At 30.6% G+C, this 19,771-nt stretch overlaps 2 protein-coding genes across 2 annotated transcripts in view; both read left to right on the top strand.

Annotated features, from left to right (window-relative positions):
• Nucleotides 1-19,771, top strand: part of LOC136977326 (ATP-binding cassette sub-family C member 4-like) — a 107,297-nt gene that overhangs the window by 13,816 nt on the left and 73,710 nt on the right. The window lies entirely within an intron of this gene.
• The window catches only part of LOC136977305 (ATP-binding cassette sub-family C member 4-like), a 41,697-nt gene that overhangs the window by 8,373 nt on the left and 13,553 nt on the right, over nucleotides 1-19,771 (top strand). Inside the window, exons 7-20 of the mRNA XM_067272778.1 lie at nucleotides 1,507-1,698; nucleotides 2,524-2,618; nucleotides 2,905-2,991; nucleotides 3,060-3,156; nucleotides 6,751-6,948; nucleotides 9,974-10,149; nucleotides 10,456-10,730; nucleotides 13,156-13,235; nucleotides 13,659-13,809; nucleotides 13,946-14,179; nucleotides 14,249-14,349; nucleotides 15,964-16,161; nucleotides 16,247-16,402; nucleotides 16,755-16,844. Coding sequence (XP_067128879.1) covers nucleotides 1,507-1,698; nucleotides 2,524-2,618; nucleotides 2,905-2,991; nucleotides 3,060-3,156; nucleotides 6,751-6,948; nucleotides 9,974-10,149; nucleotides 10,456-10,730; nucleotides 13,156-13,235; nucleotides 13,659-13,809; nucleotides 13,946-14,179; nucleotides 14,249-14,349; nucleotides 15,964-16,161; nucleotides 16,247-16,402; nucleotides 16,755-16,844 — 2,130 coding nt within the window. The remainder of the gene's footprint in view (nucleotides 1-1,506; nucleotides 1,699-2,523; nucleotides 2,619-2,904; nucleotides 2,992-3,059; nucleotides 3,157-6,750; nucleotides 6,949-9,973; nucleotides 10,150-10,455; nucleotides 10,731-13,155; nucleotides 13,236-13,658; nucleotides 13,810-13,945; nucleotides 14,180-14,248; nucleotides 14,350-15,963; nucleotides 16,162-16,246; nucleotides 16,403-16,754; nucleotides 16,845-19,771) is intronic.

The following is a 19,771-nucleotide window of genomic DNA, read 5'->3' as shown; positions in this document are numbered from 1 at the left end:
TATTCATCTTCAAACAGAATACTATGATAAGGGTTTCAGACCGGTGTCGTGTTGTTCAATTGGCTGTTCAATAATCGCACAATATTTTTAGCATTGTTGCACTTAATTTTCCTACAATCATTCAACGATGGCAAACTTTCACTCTAGTTGGATGGCTGAAACAGTCTGAACGAATTTGAAGCTACTGTATTACCAAAGTTGAAAAAATAATGAACTTTTACATGGGTACGAAAAACATTATATAGGTGATACTTGTATTCAACGCTGTTTACAGAGATTTTCAAATCTCCAAATTTAAGAAAATCTAGTTTAATACACAAAACTGTAATTAGTTACTTACCTCTGTCGGATATTGCCGTGTTTTAAGCTATACAAGAATTAACAATGATATCCGGGTGCGTAACTTTTTTAGAAATAAACATAAATTTTTTTCAGAAATTAATATATATATAAAACATCAGTTTTAGCTTTCTTAAAGAGTCTGTATAGTCAAATGGATCGTGAATTTGGCATGCGTTGATATATGGAGTTGGGAAGTTATCAAAAATCAACGTATATTTATAATAGAGAACCCATGTAAATATTTTTCAAGGATTTTCTTACTGATCGAATTCAACTCAAGATCTTGCACAACTGTAGGTTGATAACTGTAACTGTTCTGCCATTTGGTTATAGAGAGTAAATATTATAATCTTTAACCATGTTTGAAGATATAGCGATGAAATGTAGATTTGTTGTGATATTCAGAATGTGTTTTAGGTAGAATCTACTTTGAAACGTATTTCTTGTTTGTTTTTCAATTCAAATAATTTTATTTTATTCAATACCGGATTGAAAGAATGAATAATTTTTACACAAGTTTGTGTGTACAGTTTGGCTATAAAGTCTGAACACATTCAAATATATATTTATTTTTAGAGAATGACATTTTCATTATGGTTTCTATTAGTGATGCACAGATTAAAATAAAAGATGATGCAGTCATTCTGTCGATCCTACCAAATTCGTTTGTCATCTGTTCGAAGGAGAAATGTCACTAACATTTACTGAATAAATGCTCTTCTTTAATGTATTGCAGAAATAGATCTAAAGAAACAAGAAGTATATCAGACAAACACATTTTTAGAGAAACAAGCCGAAAATGAAGAAACAAGTATTAACAAAAATAACAGATAGACCAAAAAATCATTAAAACAGAATTTCTGACATCATAGTTCTTAATATCCATACACATATGTGCCTATATTATTTAGACTTTACGTTGTATTGTACGTACATTTTTAAACATACATTTAATATATTGAAAAGTGTTAACATATATAATAGAAATATATATTATGTATATTAGATTATATGTATATAAATTGATATTTTTATATATAAATTTAAAATATACTTTATAAATATTAATATAATTTTAAACAAAAAATATAATTATATAGCTACATCAGCAATTTATAAACGCAGGTTAAATATTATAAAAATTATTATTATTTTTTTCATTAGACGTCTTTCCTAATGTTACTATTAGGCGAAATTCCTGTTATTTCCGGAAAAATGTCAGTGAAAGGGAAAATAGCTTATGCTTCACAAGAGGCGTGGATTTTTAATGACACTATAAGAGAAAATATCTTATTTGGAGAAGAATATCAAGAAGAGAAATACAGAAATATAATACATATAACGGCTCTTGAAAAGGTAACAAAAACTACAATAAATCTTTTAAAACTAGTTCGGTTCAATTCTTAACACTTTAAACACAGAACTGGCTTAATCCTGTATTAGACGCATGAACCTGTGGTAGCAATTTATTCATGTGACGTCTCACAGAAGACAGTTTTTTAAAATTAATATTCTGAAATCATTCTCAGAACATCTTTAATTCTCGAGTTTTGTTTACTTTCTAATAATATGAAATACAGGCGTATTGAAAAAAACCTGTTATTTCTGATATTTATTTACACATAATTCGATCATAAAAAGCAAAAATAAACATATCAAATTTCAGCATTCCACAAATTATCTGAAGTTCGATTTAGTGTCATCACTTCCGTTTGAAATTTGACAGGAATTTGGTCAGAGAAAGGAAGCATAATTAATTTTTGTGAACAGAGAGAGCCATTTTCACCTCTTACTATTGATGCCAATAAAGTGCTAATTGTTTTATGACTGAATCAATAAAAACTTTCTTTCTGGTAAATTAATATCAGTACAAAATACAGAAAATATTACGGAGAGAATCAAAGGTTTATGCACATTGTTTAACTAAATTTATTGTTGAAATTTGATTGAATATGAAAGAGTAGATTTTCTGCATTGTATGAATGCTCTATACTTTTTCTTCATGATTATTTATAATAATGCAAGTATATTCATATTTTCTGATTATTTTTAAAAAATGTAAATAGATACAATAATAATTTTCCTTAATGGTTTAGCATACTAATTTAATCTTTGTAAAAGTAAGAATATTATATTATATAAAATATTAATATTGTTATGTTTTATTTCATCTTATTTCAGGATATAAGTTTACTTCCTAAAAAAGATTTGACACTTGTAGGGGAAAGAGGAGTGATTATGAGTGGTGGGCAAAAAGCAAGAATTAATTTAGCAAGGTAAGTGTAATCGAGTATTGTATGCAACTTTTACTGCAGTGTATGTTATTCTAAAGTATAATGAAATGGTGTAATTCAACTGAGATAAAGTTAGTTACTTCTTACTTAGTGCAATGCTTTACTTGAAAAAACAAAATAAAAACACATCAATTTAATCTATAAGCCAGACTTCTGAAATATTCTGTATAAGTACATCTGGAAAGTTTGTTAATAAATATCAAAAAATATTTTTAAATACACTTTTCATTCGTTATTTGTACAGAATGGAATATTTTATATATTTCAGAGCACTATATCTAGATGCAGATATATTCCTTCTTGATGATCCACTGAGTGCTGTTGATGTTCCTGTAGCAAAAGAGTTATTCGAAAAGTAAGTACTCAAATTATATTTCTAAACCTGTATAAGTGTTCATATTTTTATAAGTTGTCTTTTTTCAGATGTATATTAGAATATTTAAAAGACAAAATTTGCATTTTAGTTACACACCAAATACAATTTTTAAATTTTGCAAGTAAGATTTTAGTGTTAAACAAGGTGAGTAATATAAATAAATATATTTTTTACTTTCTTGGCTCTTATATATGAAAGAGGAAAAGTACGGAAATCGGTCAAAAATTGACCCCCTCCCCGATTTTTACTGTTTGGACGCATGGGACCTTGAAACGTGTAGAAATGGAAAACATTCAGAGATTTTTTTGTATGTATTGATGTTAGTATGTATGTGGGGGCATGATTTTGTTCGCCCTGTTTGAAGCTTATTGACTTCTATGCTTTTTCTCGAAATTTTTTGAAATTTTGCAGGGCTATTTGTCTATTACGATAATTGATAACATTAAATTTTGTTAGTTAAACGTCGACAGAGTGGGGAGATTAAAAGGGTCGTGTGTATCTCCAGTAGAGACAAATTTAATGATTTTATTCGTTATTAGTATTTACAATTTATTTTATAAAAGTCATTCTACCCTCAAAAATAAACTTTTTGTCATTTTATAATAATTAAAACTATAAAATATTTTTTAAAAAGTATTATAACAGATATTTTATTTACGATTAGGAGTATATAAAATAACAGTTATTTACTGTGAACGAACATTTTATCGCAATTGCGTATTAATCTTTTTCTTCTAGATAGTTCTAAATTATTTTAAAATTATTAAAAATCATAACCATTTATTTAGTTAAACTAAGGCGCCTAACGTCTACCTTTAGTAGCAAATTACTTAATATTAGTTATTAAATTAGCGAAGTTAGAGCCCATCTACTTAGGCGATCGTTTGGTGATGATTTTTATCAAATTCGACAGGAAAAAATCACCTTTATAGTCTGGAATTTTGACCCAGTTAAATTGGCCGATGACCCTTGTTAATATTTGACTATAAATAGGGAAAAGCGTGAAATGTAGAGTGTTTATAAACTTTCAATCCATTTCTATAAAATGATTTGTATTCAAGCCATGTGAAACATTCTGATTCAAGAGGAAATCGTTTGGTTTGTGCATATTTCAGCAGATTAACAAACATAGAAGTACAGACTCCAGAAATTCAAAAAGTTTGCTCCTACCATGGCCAATATCGGATTGTTGGTTAAGAAATTTAGGTGAACAAATATTATATACGATGACAAAGTTCCAGGAGACCAACAAGGTGAAATGGTCCAGTGTGGCAAAATGCAATAACACAGAATCTATGTCTTCAACCAGAAAACTAAGCTAGGTGCTCAGATTGCCAAAACTGACGATGTGTAGATCCTCCATTTCAAACTGATGAGACATGCATAGCGTGTATGGGTATTGCATAACCTAGATGAGAAAAACTATGACATCTGCCGAATTAATTCATGATTTATTAAAGGTTATAGAACAGGAGAATTTGATGGCACTTTAATGTATGTCAATACACTAAAACATGCACTAACCACTATGATATCCTTTTTCATTTCAGCTTGCTTCCTTAGATTTACAAAAGGGATTTTGTTACCATTTTCACAAAAAATGGATTAGGGCTTTATAATCATTTGGTATTTATCACAACCACATCCCATAGTAACGTCTGGCATCAGGACCTTCAAGGGAGTTAATTGCTCTTATTCCGTTAAAAGCAAGATTTATTTGATCTGAATGACTTTACTTTCTGTTGGTCATTTTCTTCTGCACCAATATACCATTCTGATAAATAAGAAATGCTGATGTGAATTGAGATCAAGTAGAACTATCTGGACTCTGTCTTTAAATATTATAAAAACAAAATTGATAAATAATGTAAGAATATTATTATTAATATTAAAAAAACATTAGGAGTAAAAATTAAAAAAATTATTAATAAATAATACGTCATGAAATAGCACAATCTGTAAGCTGATTTTCCAGTTAAAGAACTCTGATCTGATAAGTCCTTTCAAGTAATATAAAATTAGAGGTTCTAATGAATATTAATAATTAAACAAGATAAATAATAATAATAATAAATTTTTCAAATAATTTTAACACATTATACTCATGAATTGTATGGTGTGTTGTAATAATTAATTCATGTCAAGAATATGAAAAATAAAAATTGTTATTTTATAAAAATTCTTTACATAGAAAATATTTAAATAGTTATTGTATAACTTTTTCATTATATTTACATTTAAAACTAAATATTAATATATTTATACACTCCTCAAAAGTGAAATCGCAACACAACGAAGGAATGCACATAGCCACATGCACTTTGCAGGACGAGTGGAGGTGAGAGACAAATGTAATTCATAAAAAGAACAAAGATAAGCAACAGACACCTATTTATTCAGTTACAAATTTTGCCCACAGGCAGCTGTATAGAGAGACTTACTATCAATGAGGCGATTAGTGGTTGTCTGAGGTAGCCCTTTCTGAGCTGGTTCCACTGTTGCACACATGTCGTCTATGGTATGTAACAGTAATCCCTCGTACACTGCACACCAAACAACGTTCCACAAGTGTCCGATATAACAGAGATGTGGTAAGGCTGCCAGCCAGGGAAAGATGTAAGTTCTATTTAGGCTAGTGAGAATTTGCCGTGTAATGTGTAGTCAGGCATTGTCTTGCTGGAATATTGGGTCAGGCACAGCCTGCACCAGTAGCTGCACCACAGGCAACCTATTGATACAGTACAGTACATGACATGATTGTGTGGTGCAGATTTCTGGTACTCTGTATCGAGAAAGTGCGCCAGGGCTGTTTACTGATAAACATGACACCTCCCGAAACCACGATGCTCGGTGTGGGACCGGTGTGATGCTTAGCAAAAAGGACAGGCACGTAGCATTCTCCACGATACCACTATCACACCTGTCCAGATTTGTCATTCTTCTACAGGGAGAAGCAGGATTCACTTGTAAACAATAACCCGATGACATTCAGCGGTCAACTTGCGATGGCAATGACTCCATGCCAACCAGGCAACCTGAGTCCCGAGCTTAATGACGTCCCTACAGCTGGTATCCGTTCATGCAGCGTAATTTCAAGCAACCTGTTGGGAATGATATAGGTGAATTCAGATGCACCCTTTGACAGTGACATGCACCTTCAGATATTACGTGTCATGGGAAATTGGTCCCAAGACCATCTGACAAATCTGCCGTTCTATGCGGTTTGTCTTCCATCGGTCTGATTTACTCTTTCTTCGGTGTCTGCAGATGTTTTTCTGTCCGTCATCTCACACATAACTGGATGGTACTCATGCCGTGCGCATCACGCATGGCAACGGTGCACCTCGACAAATCATCGTCATGCAGTTATAGGATAAGGTCTTCCCAGCCAGTAACTGGTAGTATTCAGCTCTCTGTTGTCTGTAAAAAATTTTCTATGCTTCTTCAAATGTTAGACTGCCGCGAACCGTCGCTGATAGCACTTATGGTTTGAGCTGGCTGCTGAACTTTTTAGCCTAAAACTGGATATCACTTGACTTGAGCTGTATGTAACGTTAATCATTTGCATATTTTTTTAACCATTTTCGGTTCTGTAATTTCCTTCCGGCTACGCACATTCCTTCGCAGTGTTGCGATTTTACATTTAAAAAGTTTATTTACATTTATGTATAGATATAGTGTATTTATTATATATTATATATATACATTATAAAAATTGTTAACATGACTTTATTTTAGGGAAAATGTAAAGGTATCGGTAAGTATAATGAATTAAAATACGTAGAAAAGTATTCAGGAATTGAATTAGAGAAAGAAACCTCAGAGCAAAACATGGAACTGCCAAACCCAAACCTCACTTTTAATGAAGAAGGAACCTTTTATAATAAACAAGTTGGCACGCTTCATGATAATTACGATATAATCAATAATGACATAGTAAGTATTTTTTCGTAAGTAAGTAGTAAGTACGAATTTTCTCACCATACTATCAAATTTTTAGCTTTTATAACTGGTCTGGCCCTCTAGTGGTGGTTCCGAGTTTCTTAACTTCATTTACATGTTTGCATAATAACTCTTGGATGTCTTCTGTTTTGAAGTTTAATGACAATACAAAAATATCACATTTTTGAGTCCATCCTTTCATCCAATATTTTTGTATCGTCATTGAACTCAAAAATGTAATATTTTTGTATTGTCATTAACTTCAAAAAAAAAAAAAGACGTAGTAAGTAATTGCTGGTAAAATATTTAAATACATTTTTCATTTTTTTGTTGTTAATTTACTTATTGTTTTGAATCAAAGTTTGGCTGACAAGTGAGTATATAAAATCACTAAACACTGGTTATGGTTCGTGCCTCACCAACGAGCTGTTTATTTGAATTTGTCCTAAATTGTAGATTCGTGACACGTGATTAAAGAATAGCTTAAACAAAGTTTATAAAATATTTCCTGCAAGTTAGTTAGAAACATTAAAACACAACAGTATATTGTATTTTTTCTTTTTAAACAGAAAACTAATTTGTGTATTGATTACTTTAGCAATAGAATAACCCAAAAGTGATAGATTTATCGCTTCATACTCCAAAATTTATAGTGTTTTATCAGTTTTTTTCTATATTAAAAATGTCGAAATCTGTTTTGTACTGTAGGATGACTTAATGAGAATGCTTCAAAATTTATAGAGTATAAAATAATAATATACAGTAGTTGACTTATCATAATAATTTATGAAAATGAATGTGTTCAACCAAAAATCTTCTTAACTTTACCATAAAATTTTTACTTATCCGAAATACAATTTTACAGAGCTATCAAAATTAAATAGGTTACAAAATTATGTACAGTATATTTATAAAATTAGAATTAATAAAAAGACATAAATTTACTTACAATAATATTTCCATGTATATCTTATTTTTTGTAATGAATAAAAACTTTTAGAACAACTAGTTTAGTTATCAGTTAAACTGCATTATATAAATTATCTGATAAGAAGTTCAGTCTATCTTCCTACTCCAATAATGGAAATCATATTTTATTATAGATTTTTTTTTTTTTTTTTTTTGTTGCTTTTCACTTTTTAAATGTTCGTTTATATTTCTTCGGAATGTATTTCTTCCTATTTTATGCTATATACATTTTTTCACCACTCACTGAATTACATTGTTTTGCCATTACATTATTTCCATATTTATATTTCTTTGCTCTAATATATTCTTTTACTCTCATAAATAACAATGTACCTATTTCTCTTACCTACATCTTTTTGGTGTGTATTGTAATTAACATTCCAACTAATGTACTACACTTTTTAAAAATTTATTTACAACTGCATCATCATTTTTCTTAAATTGGTTTTTCATAACTTTTTTAAAACATTATCCATTTTTACTGTCCATAAGTTTTATTTGTAGTTCTATTTAATACATTAATTATAGCGTGTAGTTTATATTAATTTAACGTATACTAAAGTGTATGAATACTAACTTATGATTTTTTCGACATTTGAAAGTTTTCCATATGTTTCCATTTTGATATTATGGTTATCTTTAGTTATTTTTATACATTTCATTACTAACTCAATTTTAACCTTTTATTAACTGTATATAATTAATTTACCTTTTTTAAAACTTTTGATTAATGCTATTTTATACTCAATTCTTATAATAACTAATTCCTCAAAGATGTGATCATTTTTATCTATATTTATCATTCTATTTTCTGCCAAAATTTATGCAATGCATGATCCCATGAGAAGCTTTTAATTTGTTGAAAAGATCAATTATTAACACAAAAATAATTATTTCTCAATGTATACTCAACCAAACTTATTATCCTTTCTTGATATTTTAGTTTATATTCATCGTTTTCTATGACCTCAGCAAATTTCATAATTTTATACCCATAATATTTTATTACTTTGTTAATTAATTGGCCCATTAAAAAACAATGTGATAATTTTAATTAAAATAATCTAATTGTTCTAAACTTTTGATGCACGGATTTGACTGTGATAAAAAAAAAATTACACACTATTAGATGTTGTTTATGATATCAGCAAGTTTTCTTTTTAGTCAAAAGAATTTTTTATATATACACTTTTGGTTAATGTTACCTATGGTTCCAAGATGGCGGCTCCTCTCTGATTCCAGCAAATAGAACAAGGGAAACAGTGGGGACGCACGTTTTAACCTAACCTAACTATTCTGATAAATTACCATAATTATTACCAACAAAATTATTAGCAGACAAGCCGCCATATTGGAACCATAGGTAACATTAACCACACTTTTTGGTCACCCTTAATATAATAGCACAAAGAATCGAAAATTTTGTGTTATATTTGAGTATCTGTGATGAATTAGTACACATCTTGTGTTACCCTCAGGTGTATATGTGAATGACAAGGGGAATTATAGTCAACAGCTGTTTTAATGGTCAACCGGTTTTAAACACTAGCTGCAGTTGACAGTTGCACATGGTGTCAAATGAAAAAATAATTTCTGCAACTATATTTTCTAACTAAAAGCATTTATTTAAAACTATTTTATATACTTTTAGTAGTTTTTCTATAAAAACGCGTTTTGAAGCAATATTTACTTTGTGGCAATTTTTTATATATCGGATTCGCTTTTAAGTGGAAATAATTATTTGTTATAAAAAAAATAAAAAGATATGAGTGGCCATACTTAAAATTAGATTAATTTTAAGTACAGCCAGGCCCACAAGCGTGCAGCTGAATGGTGAAGGACATATCACCTCACAAAGCACACTGTTTAATTCCACCATTCAATGGGACCAGGGAACGAAACCAAGAAAGTGGATTCGTTCCTAGGACCTCCAGATTGCTAGATTGACATCTTACCTTACTCGGCCATTCTGACTAGCAATTTTAATAAACACATGTTGTTATAAATAATTGATATATAGGCCTATTATTGAAAATGTTACTTCTTCTAGAAAACTACATATAATAAAACATCTGATAAGGAAGACCAACATCGAATACTGGGATTATCTGTTTACAAAGAATATATGAATGCCGGAGCAAGTTTACCCTTCAAAATTCTTATACTTTTTATGTTCATTTTATCGCAGATTCTACTTAGTTTCAGCGATTATTGGCTCATTAAATGGTATGATTTTTACGTATTTGAATTAGATTTTTAACAGTTTAAGAATTATGTTATATAATAATATTAATGAGTAATATAGCAAAATTGAACAAATTACGAAAAATCACTATTTATGTACTGAACACTAGTGATGTACAAATTTATGCTTATAAGCATATAACATTACAGTTTTGTTCATTATATTATAAACAGTTTTAGTTAGTAGCTTATTATATATTGTTTTTAATGCATTGTTGTAATTTACTTTCTGAAAAAAATGTTGATATCTTTTCTAAAATGAGAAATTATTTTATTAATATTTTTCAGGTTGCAAGATAACAAAAACTACATTGACAATATACAATTGAAAAATTTTACATCAAAATTAGAGACAATTAACACCACAGAATCTGTTAATTTTCATATTCTGGAACTCAACATATACATTTATTTGGGTTTAGTTTGTGCTGTATTTTTCGTCACATTAATTTCTGCTTCATTATTGTATGAAATGTTCGTCTCTGCATCTATTAACCTTCATAATAACATGCTTCGCTGTATTATTCATACTCCAATATCATTTCTGGACAACAATCCTGTAGGTATGTAAAATATATTTAATACTTTTTAAGGTAACAATTCAACAAAATTTGGTAAGAAAAAACATTGTCGATATTAGGTTTAAATTAAATAACTACATGCATTGTTCATATTTTTTATTTACATTGGATTTTTATATCGCACATTATAAAAATATTTAACCTTTATTTGCAATTGATGTAACTGATGAGATGTAAGAAAATAAAAGAATCTTAGAGTAGGAAAAATTTTATGACATTAGAAAGTCAAAACTTAAAATTCGTCTAAAAACACAAAGCAGGCGATACATGCAGAGTATTAGTAGATTTTAAACATACACTATTATCTAATTTAGAATTATATATTAAGAAAAAAACTAAAAATAGTCCCCTATTCAAATTATTCATTAAAGAACACTAATGAATTATTAAGAAAATCGATGCAAGTAAATGTGTAGTCAACATATAGGTTATTAAGTTTGGACATAGTTTCTATGTAGCCATCAGTAAAGTGGGAACTTATTGAAAAAAGTCTACTTAATCCAGACATTCATAACTGATTACTAGAGTTAATAAAATATAGCTTTAATAACGTAAATGGAATAGTATTGATAGCTAGATATGTGGATGACATAATAATATACACGTCAATAACTAATGAAAATATAATGTGCAACTAAGCGAATACACTAAGCAATACTTTAAAATTTGAAAGCGAAACAGAAACTAAAAATGAAATTATATAATTATCTGGATTTAACTATAAATTGCGGAAAAAACGTTCTTAATATAAAACCATATAAAAAAAGCTACAATGTGGATAAAAATCTAAACTATAAATTGTATTGTCCTATAACAATTAAAAGAAATAATTTTGTAACAGCACTATCAAAGATATGGAACAGAACATCTAAGACAGAAGATAGATAAAGACAACAAAATGAATTAATAAATACATTTATATTGAACAATTACCCCAGTAGATTATTTAAAAAAATGTATAACGGAATTTATAAAAAACAGATTTAGGGTTAAAAATAAAAAAGAGGATAATATATATACTTCATTCCCTTATATTAACGGTACATACGAGAAATATAAAAATGTTTTCAAAAAATATGGAGTTGTACTAGCAACCAAACCAAGAAATAATATTAATATCAATAAAATTAAAAATAAACAAAAACTAGACGAAGTAGATATTGCGTATGATCTAAAATGTACTGCAATAAACCAGCAATTTACATAGGTGAAACAGGAAGGCAACTCAGGAATAGAGTAAGAGAGCAATCCGGCTATGAAACAGCAATCCGGCTAAAAATAACCAATGACCATGGACTGATCATTGTAGTAAATTTGGATGTATAATTAATAATAATATAAAAATAATCCACAAAGAAAAAGATAAGTTTATAAAGAACATTTCGTGATCGTAAGTGCACACAACACCATTAACTTAAATAATGGGATGGAGATAAATGATATGTGGGCGGAAATAGTAAGAGCAACATAGCACATAAATAGACAAAAGGCTGTTAGAACGATGCCCCAAGGTTAGGACATCGATATAGTGGAGCGCTGTATGTTTTGGCAAAAGAGGTTAGTTCGTTAATGTAAATCATTTGAATGTTCTAATTTATAATAATTTTTATAACATCTGTATTTTTACTGATTGTAGATATGTATTACCTGAAGAGGGGTGCAGTGAAACAGAATTTTGCACCCGAAATGCATTGTGTAATAAAGGCTAACAGTTATAATCCTTAGTAGTTTTATCTCTGATAAAATGCGGTTATAGATAAAAAAAGGACGGTTGTATTCTGTATTAATCCTTAAAGTTTTTTAATTTTTTAAGAAGATATTTAAAAAAATGATTTTTTAAAGGAAATAGTACTAGTCCTCTGATTCGTTTATATGAAAACAATGTCTTCCAATATCATGCTGACTATTTGAAACATATTCCATCTCTGAATTTTTAAATTGCTGATCCTAAGCGTTTTAAACAGTGCAAGAGATAACTCAATACTAACCAAAGCTCTATGTAGGTATGAGTATAATATTAAAGGTTGACGATAGTTTGCCCTGTATGCTCTGTAATATCATGACCATTAGGATCAGTTTTACGATTTTTTAATTGCAAAGATGTCATTTTTGGACAACACTGATGCAACATGAATTTGGAATAAAGTACGCATACTAAAAGTGCTGAAAGGTTAAATGAAATGTGTCATCAAAGATATAACGTTACTGACATTAACCATTTGGCTATCCTGACGTTGGTATGTTTTGTTTATTAAGTACGATTTATGATATTTACAACTAGGATCTGGTGAGTATCCATAATCAACAGTATAATGATTGGACTAATCACATATAATCACGGTGTTCACATACATTTTTTCCATTTTTATTTGTTATAAATAATATAATAAATCTTGTGATATTTCAGGAAAAATTCTAAATCGATTTTCAAAAGATGTTAATAACATGGATGATATGTTAACATTTGTTTTCTATGAAGCCATAAAAGTAAGTTCTGATTAATTTCATTTTCTTGTAATAACGGTAATTTAAACATAACGATATAAATATCTAGGTCTCCATGTGGATATTTATACGTAGGTATGTAGATATATATAGTTTATACGTGTAGTTTTCCACCTTTTTTCAAGTGTACCACTTAAATAAGGCCAGTTTTTCATTGAAAAATCTGTCAGGAGGCATGAAGGCTCGGCAGATTGTGCAAGTTTTGCATTGCTTTATCCATTAATCAAATCCTGTCGAAAATAAAATTAAAATGTAAATCGATAATGCAAATTTATTGTTCTTTTTACATACTATAAGCATTAATTATTTTTTTACGTTAGCATAAAATTAATTAAGATATAAATAAAAATAATTATTTAAATATACAGCATCATTAGCAATTCATAACAGATTTTATTATTTCAGGCATCTGGCTTCTGTACCGGAATGATTGTAATTGAAGCGTTAATCTGTCCTTATCTCATAGTACTAACATTCTTTCTCTTAATCACATTTTACGTTCTGTGGACTACTCATAACAACGTTTTGAAAAGCATAAAGAATCTGGAAGGAAAATGTATGTATTAATGAATCAAAGCTTTTATATGTTATTTTATAACACAAAAATTGAATTTAGTAAATTTTTATAAATCTTGAAAAATTTTTATTATTTAAAATGAGTCATATAATATGCAAAACGTCTATTTTGGTAGCGAGAAGCCCGGTATTTTCTCATCTGAGTACATCCCTCTATGGAATTACAACAATCAGAGCATTTAATGCTGAAAATAAATTCAAATCAACATTTAATGAATACCAGGATAAGCACACTGCAACGTGGTTCTTATACGTGTCTTTAAATCGATGGAATTGCTTATACGGTCAAATAATTAGTTACATATATCTAATTATTACTGTTATTTTTATAATTGTTTTCGTGAATACTGGTAAGTGAATATATTCAACGTCCTAAAATTAGAAAGTCTAATACATTTTTAACTTTATACAATTTATAGATGATGCAGGAAGCAAACTAGGTTTAGTTATGAATTATGGATTAATGATATTTGTGCATTTTCAGTGGATTATAAAACAATCTTCTGAAACAGAATATCAGGTAATTTCATTTCATGATTATAATTTATTATCAATTAACTACGGACCATTCATTAATGAGGAAGTGGTTATAACCAATCCACACTGATAATTGGTTACAGAATTGCACCTTGCTAAAAGGCTTTCAACGTGAGGTTTCCGGTGTTTTCGTGACACACACCTAAACAGAATCGAGTTTATTTATTACTAAACGCTTATTTAAACGTAATATTGGATATACTCTCTACAGGATTTTCAACTGGATTTTCAAATAATAACAGAAACACTTGGCAGTACAGATTTAACTTGGGTGTAATTATTTAGAATCACGTTTTCGTTTTATATTAAAAGCACCAATGTTAGACTGTATGAGGATACATACAAATAATAAAAAAACACTCTACACGAGGATAATTTTAGTCGTTATCATTATACAGTATCTAGTTTGTTTGCTTCTGTGTCATGTTGTACGTCTTCTCGTATCATCCTGACGTTATAATTCACTCTAAATAGTTATTTTAAACTTTATTAATAAAATATTTGTGTAAAATAATGTAAAAAGTGAGTGCAGAAAACATTATGGAATATATTTGCAACCAATCATCTTTCAGTTTAATTAATAACTTATGAAAAATGTAAGTGTTACTACATAATAGAAAATGTATAAATCTTGAAAAAAGAACAGTTTTATTCAATCTGAAAACCAATGATTACAATATTGAAATAAGTTATCAGATTATAGGCCAGGAACACACATGCGTAAAATTCGGCGTAAAATCTAGCATAAAACAGAAAGCCTAAAAATTTTTCTGAAATTTTGGCAGAAACAGAACTGAAAAAAGAGTAGAGTGTGTCTCTACTTTTTATGCCGTAAAATTTTTACGCCAAAATTCCTCCAATAAAGAGAAGTCTTTTCTGTGACGTCAAAGTCGACACGTGGTTTTTATTCTAACAATGGCAGCAATGAGGGTTAACCTTATAATTGCGACGGTCTCGAAAAAAACAAAAAATAAATGGAATAGAGGGGTTTATCGAATCCGTTCGATCACATCAGTGTCACGTATAAAGACACTGCATTTAAACAACGTTTGCGGATGGCTATAGGTGTAAAATTTTAAATAACAGGTAGGTCTAGTAGAATCGATATATAGGCCTAGGCCGATATATCACACGTTCTTTATTTGAATTCGGAATACAAGTGTATTAATTTAAATTTTCTATATTATAGCAGAGGAAACGGCGAAAAAATTGAAGGTATAAAGGAATAGATATATGAGAGGAAAAAATTAATAAAAATAGCACTGTTAGTGGCAGTGATGTTTCCTATTCTGCCAGAATTTTTACGTATGTGTGTTCTGGCATAAAAGCGTAAAGCATAAACTGAACCGAAAGCTGATTTCTGATTCAGTTTTCTGCCACACAATTTTACGCATGTGTGTTCCTGGCCATACACAGTATATTATCATGGGCGTAGCCAGGAAGGAGCATGGGTGGGCACGACCCCCCAGTTAACCTGGTGCCCCTCCCAGAAAATTACAGCCTCTACTAGGCCCCTCCCATAACAAAATCCTGGCTACGCCAATGTATACTATTCACCTAGTATTTCGTATTATCTCATACACATTCGATTTTTCAGATGAATTCTGTTGCTCGTATACTAAATTACAGCAATTTGAAATTAGAAGCAGCGTACGAATCTTCGACTAACAAACAACCTCCTGCAGATTGGCCACGTACAGGAGAAATTAAATTTAAAAATGTATTTTTGCAATACTCGAAAGATAAAAATGTTGTTCTAAGTAACTTAACATTCCGTATCCAGTCAGGAGAAAAAGTATGTTATGTGTAAAATATTAATATAAAGAATTTTGGAAATAATTGTTTTAAGGAATATTGTTTTATCATCCTTTTCATTGCAGATAGGAATTGTTGGACGAACAGGTGCTGGAAAGAGTTCAGTAATTGCTGCTTTATTTCGTATGACAGAGCCAACAGGAACGATAACCATCGATGGTGTTGATGTTAAATCTATAGGCCTTCGGGATTTACGTAGTAAATTATCAATCATTCCACAAGTAAATAAGTAAAAAAATTAATAACATTTATTTCTTATTATTGTCAATAATTTACACAATGCTAGCATTTTCGAATAACTGTTTTACTAAAATTCATTTAGTTCTTAAATCCTTACGTTTTGATTTTTACTGCACAAAGTAATGTTGATTGAGTTGAATGTCAGGCAAGAGTTTCTCTACCATGAAAATTAATTCATGTTCACTTTTCTCATGTAACAGTTCGGAAAACGCAAATCAATATTCTTTGTTTAAACAATTTTTTAAATGTGTACTTGTCGTACTTTCTACTTATTATGTATTTATTTAGCATAAAATTTAACAATATGAAAATACAGCGTGCATTTTCTTCCAGGATCCAATGTTATTTACTGGTCCTTTTCGAAGAAACATTGATCCTTTTAATGAATATTCAGAAGCAATGCTATGGCAAGTTATAGAAGAGGTGAGAAAAAATACATAAAGCTATTATACTAATAGATGCCAGATATCGGAGATCAATCTTCATTATATACTTATTCTAATTACCACTATATAAAAAATTCGGGGATCTCCCTTGTCGATGTTTCCCTTTCTTTTGCGACTCAAGCATCGGTTAAATCACTTCCTCACCCTGCGTATAATCACGAGCATGCGATCGTATCTTATGACGTGACGCGTGATTTAAAATTATTCACGGACGGCTCCCGTTCGGGCCCGCGGCCTTCGCATTTCTGTCGGGGGATCAGGTAATCTCAAAACTAAGCTTCAAACTCCATCCAGACTGCAATATAGTACAAGCAGAGACTCTTGCTGTACGAAATAGCCTAAATTATATAATAGAAAACGAAATCAAAGACGTGCTACTCTGCACAGACTCTAAAACTGTTTTGACCTTTTTAACGAAACCAAAAATCTCGTCTGAGTTAAATCTAGAAATATATAATCTATTCAAAAAGTGCGTAGAACTGTTTAACACTCAAGCCTGCTGGGTAAGAGCTCATTCTGATTGCCTAGGAAATAACCTGGCCGACTCCCTCGCGACCTCTGCCTATTTAAACGACGAAATTGCCTATTCTACCCTTCCTCTGTCCTATGCTAGGGCCCTTCTCCGTGAACGATCGATGCAATTATGGAATACCAGATGGCAATCTGATAATAAAGGTGCAATCATCCACAAATTTTTCCCGACCGTCGAAGACAGGCAAAACATTAAATACAACGAACACGATTCGATAACGACGAACTTACTAAGCCAACATGGCAAATTAAATTATTACCTCCATAGATTCAAAATTATAGAAAATCCGAATTGTAACTGTGGCTACCCCGTTCAGGATACTATAAAGCATATTCTATATGACTAGTCTATTCGATCGTCAGCGGATGATTATCGCCTTCCTACGCGACCGTTTAGTGGCCTGGCCGGTGCCATGTAATATGCTTACAAGCGACGAAGATGTTTTTGCTTTAGTTAAAAATTGTTTCGGGCAGTGCGCGGGTCTATTTGGTCCGAATTAACTCTTGTTGAACCGGTTGTTGTGCGCCTACCTACGTGTATAAACTCAATTCTGTCATCTATACATTCTCCTCCACGCGCAGCTATCGATTAAGCTTTCAGAGTATTTATTAGTAGTCTAATATCGGTATGATCCTATTTTGTCTCCTCGTCCTGCTGGCAAGACTTAATATGGGCTAATCTTATCCTAAAACCCAAGAATTAAGAAACAAATCAATACTAAATCTTATTTAGCTATCAGTTTAGCAGTATATAGAATTATAAATCTTTTACTACCATCATTCCTGCTCTTCAACACTTGTCTAGGTCACCTCTCTACATGAGGTCTGTTGCTTGGCAACAGCCGCGGGCTTCCTTCAAATGTTGCTCTTTTCTACCTATTATTAACGAAATTCTTACCTAAGTATTACCTCATCTCTTTGCATCTACGTTACACTATCCCTTGTACTTTCCTGTCCCTATGCAATCATTAAATATCTCCCGGCTGTTGTCAAATTAATATAACAACTATGTCGGCCTTCGACCTGGTATTAACTCTCTTACATAGATGCTAGTTGTTTACGGACTTAATCACTGTCGCCGGCTCCTCTTCAGCATTGCAATCATATAAGTATAAATAGATTATCTTCCTCCTACCCTTCGCGGGCCTTTAGCTTTCTATTCATCCATTACTTCGTCTCCACCTTCCGGCACCGTGACTACCTGTCCTATTGCTTACCTGCGGGTCTTCTCGGTACTTCCTCTCTAAAAATCTTCATCCTTGCATCTCCGTGTCGACGGCCTGTTGGCCGTTTCTTTTTTTCTAAATTTATTTCATTAAATTAAAACTAATACATTGTTGACGCTTTAGTAGACACTCCCGGTATTTATACACATCAATTAATACTTTTACATAAATAATTCTACAGCTTTTCCGGCGGTAGCACCTTTTCCTTGGACCTACAATTCATTACAAATCATTACAAAAATTTACATTTAGCATCCTGAACCTCGCTACACACAGTCTTGCGCTTCTCGCCAGTAGTATTCTATTTCCCGTTGTTTATCCTTTAATAGATAACAAAACAGATTAATTTACTATCTGCTCGCTTCTCATAACTGCTAATTATTAGTACGCATAAATTTAGTTTATCAAATTGTACTACACCTGCAACAAATGGTTATCTCGTAGAAGTCGCATCCACCCCTGGATAGTAACGCTTTGTAGCCCCCTCGTGGCATTTTTCGCAACTACATAAATATAATTATTTTCAATCTAAAATTTACAATTATATTATAAAACTAATTCTAAAATAAAATTTTGATGTAAATAATGATTAAAAATAAAATACTAAGTTTATAACGTAATAATCTTGTCAATAATAATTCTGGGGATTAACAAATAAATAAATAAAAATTAAATATATCTGTAGCCCTCTCGCGGCAGCTTTGTAACTCAAACATAAAAATTGATCTATAATAACTAAAAATCGGTTTTAAACTGCGTTAAGCTTTTAAGTTAAAAGGAAAAGGAAGGGGAAATATATATATATATTATATATATATATATATATATATATAAAACGACGAAAAATAAATAAATGGAAAAATAAAATAAAATGGAGGAAAAATTAAAAACAAAAATATTAAACTTGCTCCCTTATCTTCTCGCTCTCCTGTTCTTTAGCCGGCCGCCGCCGTACCTTCTATATAAAAGCATTAAAATATCTTTTTACGCAAGGAAGTTATATTAAAAGGGGCATTTTCGGGGTTGTGTCGGTAGCGCTCGCATTATAGTCTCGTCTCTGCCGAAAACTGTTTCTCTCTCTTACCTTGATCGGTATTTTCCGCCCCCGCTCCGTGTAGCGGCCCACTTATTAATAATTCTTTTCTAG

Source organism: Centruroides vittatus, unplaced genomic scaffold (genome assembly GCF_030686945.1).
Source record: "Centruroides vittatus isolate TY-2023 unplaced genomic scaffold, ASM3068694v2 contig_453, whole genome shotgun sequence".
NCBI lineage: Eukaryota > Metazoa > Arthropoda > Arachnida > Scorpiones > Buthidae > Centruroides > Centruroides vittatus.
Note: the sequence above shows the minus strand (reverse complement) of the source record. Positions and strands in the feature narration are given on the sequence as shown.